The sequence below is a fragment of the Mustela putorius genome, unplaced genomic scaffold (genome assembly GCF_011764305.1).
Source record: "Mustela putorius furo isolate JIRA1106 unplaced genomic scaffold, ASM1176430v1.1 tig00003909_pilon_pilon_pilon, whole genome shotgun sequence".
In the NCBI taxonomy this organism is placed as follows: domain Eukaryota; kingdom Metazoa; phylum Chordata; class Mammalia; order Carnivora; family Mustelidae; genus Mustela; species Mustela putorius.
Genome location: NW_025422057.1, coordinates 25,705,580 through 25,712,220, shown reverse-complemented (window position 1 = coordinate 25,712,220; position 6,641 = coordinate 25,705,580). Strand labels below are relative to the sequence as shown.

Sequence of the window (6,641 nt, the reverse complement as noted above, 5' to 3'; positions counted from 1 at the left end):
CGCTGGAGCGGCTGGCTCTTCCCCCTCCCTTTGCCCCCTCCCGCGAGTCTCCTGGTTCCTCAGCTAGCAGAGGCCGAGTCAGTGTCAGTCAGGGAGCCAGACTGCTGAACAGTGTGTGCGGACGCTCCGCTGCAATCTCGCCCAGGGGCCGGTGCCTGCGCTCGCGCCGCCGGGTGGGAAGGATGAAGCCGCAGCTGGAGCAGCAACCCTATGATTGGCTGTGGCGCTTGTGAACCCGAAGTAAAGATGGCGGGCGGGCAGGCAGCCGCCGCACTGCCCACTTGGAAGATGGCGGCGCGCCGCAGCCTCAGCGCCCGCGGCCGGGGGGTCCTGCAGGCAGCGGCGGGGCGGCTGCTGCCGCTGCTACTGCTGAGCTGCTGCTGCGGCGCGGGCGGCTGCGCAGCAGCGGGCGAGAACGAGGAGACGGTGATCATCGGGTTGCGGCTGGAGGACACGAACGACGTGTCGTTCATGGAAGGGGGGGCGCTGCGGGTGAGCGAGCGGACCCGGGTCAAGCTGCGGGTGTACGGGCAGAACATCAACAACGAGACGTGGTCCCGCATCGCCTTCACGGAGCATGAGCGGCGGCGCCACAGCCCGGGCGAGCGCGGGCTCGGGGGCCCCGCGCCGCCAGAGCCGGACAGCGGCCCCCAGCGCTGCGGCATCCGCACCTCCGATATCATCATCTTGCCCCACATCATTCTCAACCGCCGTACATCGGGCATCATTGAGATCGAGATCAAACCGCTGCGCAAGATGGAGAAGAGCAAGTCCTATTACCTGTGCACATCGCTCTCCACGCCAGCCCTGGGCGCCGGCGGCCCGGGGTCCGCGGGGGGCGCCGTCGGGGGCAAGGGCGGCTCCGGGGTGGCCGGCCTCCCGCCGCCCCCGTGGGCCGAGACCACCTGGATTTATCACGACGGCGAGGACACCAAGATGATTGTGGGCGAGGAGAAGAAGTTCCTGCTGCCCTTCTGGCTGCAGGTGATCTTCATTTCGCTGCTCCTGTGCCTGTCGGGCATGTTCAGCGGCCTCAACCTGGGGCTGATGGCCCTGGACCCGATGGAGCTGCGCATCGTGCAGAACTGCGGCACGGAGAAGGAGAAGAATTACGCCAAGCGCATCGAGCCTGTGCGCAGGCAGGGCAACTACCTGCTGTGCTCGCTGCTGCTGGGCAACGTGCTGGTCAACACCACGCTCACCATCCTGCTCGACGACATCGCCGGCTCAGGCCTCGTGGCGGTGGTGGTCTCCACCATCGGCATCGTCATCTTCGGGGAAATCGTGCCCCAGGCCATCTGCTCCCGGCACGGCCTGGCTGTAGGGGCCAACACCATCTTCCTCACCAAGTTTTTCATGATGATGACCTTCCCCGCTTCTTACCCGGTTAGCAAGCTGCTGGACTGCGTCCTGGGCCAGGAGATAGGCACTGTCTATAACCGGGAAAAACTGCTGGAGATGCTCCGGGTCACCGACCCCTACAACGACCTCGTTAAGGAGGAGCTGAACATCATCCAAGGGGCGCTGGAGCTCCGCACCAAGACAGTGGAGGACGTGATGACTCCGCTCCGGGACTGCTTCATGATCACCGGCGAAGCCATTCTGGACTTCAACACCATGTCGGAGATCATGGAGAGCGGCTACACCCGTATTCCAGTATTTGAGGGGGAGCGCTCCAACATCGTGGACCTCCTCTTCGTCAAAGACTTGGCCTTCGTGGATCCAGATGACTGTACTCCCTTGAAAACCATCACTAAATTTTATAACCACCCCTTGCACTTTGTTTTCAATGACACCAAGTTGGACGCTATGCTGGAAGAATTTAAGAAAGGTGGGAAATTTTCGTATCTTTCATTGGCTTGCTCTTTCTCTCTCCGTCCTCCTCCCTCTTTGAGCCCTCTACCCTCAGACCAACCCCCCAAGGCGAGTTGACCGGAATTTCTCCTCGGTCTTAATTGCGAAGTTCAAAGGGTGGCATGGATTTGGGGATGGATTGAACTAGTAAGCGCTTCTAGGTTTTTTAAAAGCAGAAGGCTAACGCCACTGGCATTTTCGCATTTCAGAAAGCAGGCGTTCTATTTTCTGTGCATGATAACTGCCGGCACTCTCGTGTTGAGGGGTCTGCCGCAGTTCATTGCCCCACGCAGTGGGTGGGTGCAAATAGGAGCGAATGCCAGGCTCTGACATCTGACTGAGAAATACTCAACTCAGGCGTGTGGAAAACATTTAAATCGTTTTTCTAAACCCAATGCGATCCTTTCCCTCCTCCTTTAACATTCACTGACATTTCAGAGATTGGAAGTGCATTTTCAGTAGCTCTGTTGCTGGTTGTCAGGCCACCTGTGGGGCAGATTGAGGTCTGCCTTTGAGGAGAGCGGATGGGTTAAGACAAATACCACCAAAAAGAGTCACTCATTAGGGTGTGACTTGCCTTAGCTAGAAAAGAGGTGTTTTGTGTGTGTGTGTTTTTTAAAGTAAAGTTAATTATTAATGTATGACTTGGAAAGCCTAGAGGTGAGTTAACCTTTTGTGAGGCTATCTTGTCTAGCTTTCTTCACCATTTGCTTATATTTACTTGACAAAATTTACCAAGCCAAGTGTGGTTTTGGCAGAAATCTTGCACATTTAACAGTGGGATGACGCCCTCTATTGTGGTTTATTTCTTTCTTGAGTTTTTTCTGGTTAATAAGTGTTCTTTTTGACCTTGATCACTTGATATATTAAGTTGAAGCCTCTCTTCAAGTCAGTGCTCACTGTTCTGGGGAATTTTAACAGGGGAGAGTCCTGCAGAGTCTGATTTGCTCACCTGTCTTGCACGGTGGTATTTTTTGTTTGTTTCACTATGTAATGAATAGGCAAATAACAACTCACGCTATTATTACTGAAATTCTGTCTTTAAAAAAAGTTTCTAGTAAACAGTGTTGCCATTTGAAAGCCAGGGGCCTCGGAGCTGTTTAATTGCTGTGGTGTCATTGCAGGTATTAAAATGTGTGTGTAAGCTTTAATGACTTGATAGTCCTCAAAACAAAGTTTTCCTTCTTCAGATCGAATTTTGAGCACTCAGAGCGGTCTCTCCACCGAAAAAGGCTGTGTGTAAGCAGTGACAGCTCATGGACGTGGTGAGCTGAACATCCCCATAGAGCGTGTGGTTGCCCTAATTCCATTCTCCTGGCTGAATGGTGTCCGCTCTGGAACAGGATCCCATTGCAGTAATTTTCAGATAAAGGAATAGAGCAGAATGTGCTTCAGTGATTGGCAATTTGCATTTAAAAGCAGAAGGAGATTCTTCTGGATTCTTAAACAGTAAAAAGAAACTGTCCATTATCTAGGTGAGAGAGCTTCATCCGGGGTGTCATTATCCTTTCAGCGCTAAGCTGTTAATTAGAGCATCTGACCCATCTCTTCTTTCATTTTGCAATAATATCTCTAGTACAGAAAGATACCTTGCAGTGCTTGAAAAATGCCTTTGAAATACTTTCTGTTGCTAGGTTTTGCAACATTGAGACAGATAATGTATCCCATGATTTTTTTAAATCAGAATGCTTGCCTATCTCCTGGTGGATTGAAACACTGGTGTGCCCTCCCTGCTGAATGAAGCCTTTTCTTCACTTCCATATCTTTTTTTCTCCGTGAATTTAGCTCTTCACCTGACAGCTTAAGACTCTTGCCCCTACCTCAGAATTTCAAAATCTACATAATTTTGAAACTTGTTTTTGGTTGTCCTTGAACAATATTCCTATGTATTTTCTGTGGTTTATTTTCAGGAGCAACTTTTTCTCCCCAATGTTACCTCTCACAGTAGATAACTAAGTTACTAATATTTTCCCATGAATTTTTGAAAAATAATAATACACAGGACTTTATTTTTTCCTTAACCAAAGTGATATGTTTGGTTAAGGAGGTAGTACAAGTTAAAGATACACTCAAGTTAGTGGCATGTTTTGGAAGAGTAGGTAAGGACAGCTGGTTACAAGTGAGAAATGTCAGCCATGATCTTAAAAGGATAGAGTGGGTGTTTGTTTCTTACACTTTAAGAACCACTGATTTTTCACCTTCCCTTTCTTGATCTTTTTTTGATGAGTTTGGCCACTTTAACCTTATGAACAGCTGTGTTAGTTCTTTCTTCCCTATGAGTTATAATATTTCACCAGATATTGTTTTCTTTATTTTCTAATTCAATTTGGAATACTGTGAACAGTCAACCTTTATTGTTTTTTCTCTATTGAATAATGGTGTGTGGGATGGTGTGAAGGCTTTTTCTTCCTCTGTTTCCTTCCTTCTCCTAATAATACCACCTGTAACTCCCTTAAACTGTTAGATCATTAATCCAGATCTCATTGACAATTGCCCTTCCCAACTAAGAATGCCTGCCTTGAAGTCCTCTGTATAGAGCTGTACATCATTGGCATGAGTTTTGCTTTACCACCGAGGGGAATGGTTCGCGATGTGGAAAGACATGAAAAGCTACCTTTCTATAAGCATATGTGAACGTCTTCTTTCTACTGATTAGAACTTTTAGCCTGGCTACTTGGAAACTCAGCTTGCCTTGAGGTTGGAAGAAGTCATCATACTCATTTTACAGTTAGCTTATTGCTTATTGACTGTGTCAGGCCCAGAGCTGAATGCTTTATACGAATTACCTTGTTTCAATCTCCTAGTGGCCAAGCAAAGCCTTTTCTCCATTTTACAAATGAGGAAATTGAGGCTCAGGTTACATGATTTGTTCAAGGTCACACAGTAATTTGTTGATTTGGGGTTTTAACTCAGGTCCGTGTGACAACCCAACTGGAGCTCTTTACCACTCTAGGCTACACCATTGCACTGGTCCCCTGGATTATGATCTTATATTTCTGGTTTGAATGAGTGTGAAGTTTGGTCTTTTGTCAAAACATTGCTTCAGAGCTCGTTGGGCAACACTCACAGAAATGTGTTTAAACATATAGATGGCTTTCAACCCAGTGCTTCTGTGATACTGTACGTAACAGTTGGTTTCCCCACTTTTGCCATTGAGACAAATCAGTACTGATATACTCTACAGCTCTTTTTCTAATAGCTGAAGCATGCAGTAATGTTTCACTCTTGTTTTTTATGTGCCCTGTTGCAAGGAGAACTCAAATTCAGTTTTGCGCTTTAATCTTGATTTTATTTGCATTTTTGTTGTCATCTATATAGTAATTGATTGCTAATGAGTATCCTTGACAGCTCTGCTGCTCTGTGTTCCATGCAGTTTTTCTCTTTTTCTTTTGTTACTTTTGCAGTTGCTAATAAATCTAAATAAGAGAATAAAAGTAAACCCCAGTAGAAGACTATGAAACTTCTAGAAAAATCGCCCTGAAGCGAAATTGTGGAGAGGAGGGGAAACAACATGGAAGGTTGCTGCCTTTGTATGCAGGAAGGAAACCAGAGGTTCTCCATTGACCTGACAAACCCTTCTTTGTAAAACATTGTGGACTCTTGGCCACTAGGGTTGAATTTGAAGAATTAGTAACCAGTTATCGTTGTTTTGTTTTGCTTTTTTTTCTTTTCACTTTGTAACAGTTGCCTTCCAGTACTGCAGAACCTGTGGTTTTATAGCTACTAGGGACTTAGCCAGGCTATCTTCTAGCTTTTCCTTAACTAGGAACAGGTAGGATCACCAGATAATGGTCCTTAAGGGAAGAGTGCGATGTGTACTTTTCACTTAAAACATTAGGTGTACAATTCTCTCTTCCTCTAACACAAGTCTTTCCATATCAGTGTGCTGAGAGTTTAATGTTGAAACTTTTTTTCCTCACCAAATAAAGTGTTCCACTTGCCTAGAATCTAGAAGGATGTTTTTCTTGGTGTTTAAAGGCATGAATGATGGTAGGAATGGATGGGTGGATGTATTGGCTTCTGTGATCTTGTATCTCTAGTAACTTTGTACAGTAACGATGTTAAACCCCTATAATTTTGTATGTTTTTAGGTCATCACTATGAACTATCCAGCTAGTGTAGAATCAGAGGTAGAAGCAGGCAGGTTGAGGATCATTTCCTCCAGTGTTTGCAAAACTTACCAGATGATGAGAACCACTTGGATCACTTATTAAGAATAAGGTTCCAGGCCTCATGCTGGCGTGTCCTGAAACAGAATCTAGGGAAGGAGTCTTGGGACACATATTGTTAACAGTTACCCTATAGTCAGGTGAGTTTAGGAAATGTTGGTCTAGTCAACTTTGTAAATAAGGAAAGTAAACCCTGAGAAAGAGAGAAAGTTAAGTGATGGCTTAGGAACTACCCACCTGGTATACCATCAACGAGACTAGAATCCATGTCCCTGTTTCTAGATTGGAGTTCTTTCCATTCCATCAAGCAGGTCTTCTGGTCCCAAGTTAAAGGCACTCCGGTCAGAGTTAAAGGCATCTTTGTCATTGAAAAAGCAATAGTCAGGTTTGCCGTTGGTTTTGGCCCCGCCATTTTGATGCCAATATTTTTGACATCCCAAATTCAAGCCATAGTTGACAGGAGTGTTGTTACACAGAAAATAAATCTGAACGTGTGAGCTCGTTTTATTTTAGCTTAATGCTTTGATTGCATTTTTTACTTTGCTGAAGTCAGACTAGCAAGGTATTTTAGGAAATGGATCTTGAGATAGCTTGAAGCCTTAGTAGTTAAATATTAGA

At 46.3% G+C, this 6,641-nt stretch overlaps 1 protein-coding gene across 4 annotated transcripts in view; it reads left to right on the top strand.

Moving 5' to 3' along the window:
• The window catches only part of CNNM2 (cyclin and CBS domain divalent metal cation transport mediator 2), a 154,350-nt gene continuing 147,709 nt past the window's right edge, over nucleotides 1-6,641 (top strand). The window contains exon 1 of one of the 4 annotated variants that reach the window (XR_001178912.2): nucleotides 1-1,831. Coding sequence is in view for 3 of the 4 variants with exons in the window: in XM_004749353.3 (XP_004749410.1) it covers nucleotides 211-1,831 (1,621 nt within the window). In the remaining variant the exon portion in view is untranslated. The remainder of the gene's footprint in view (nucleotides 1,832-6,641) is intronic. The other 3 variants (XM_004749353.3, XM_004749350.3, XM_004749352.3) reach the window with 3 other exon arrangements.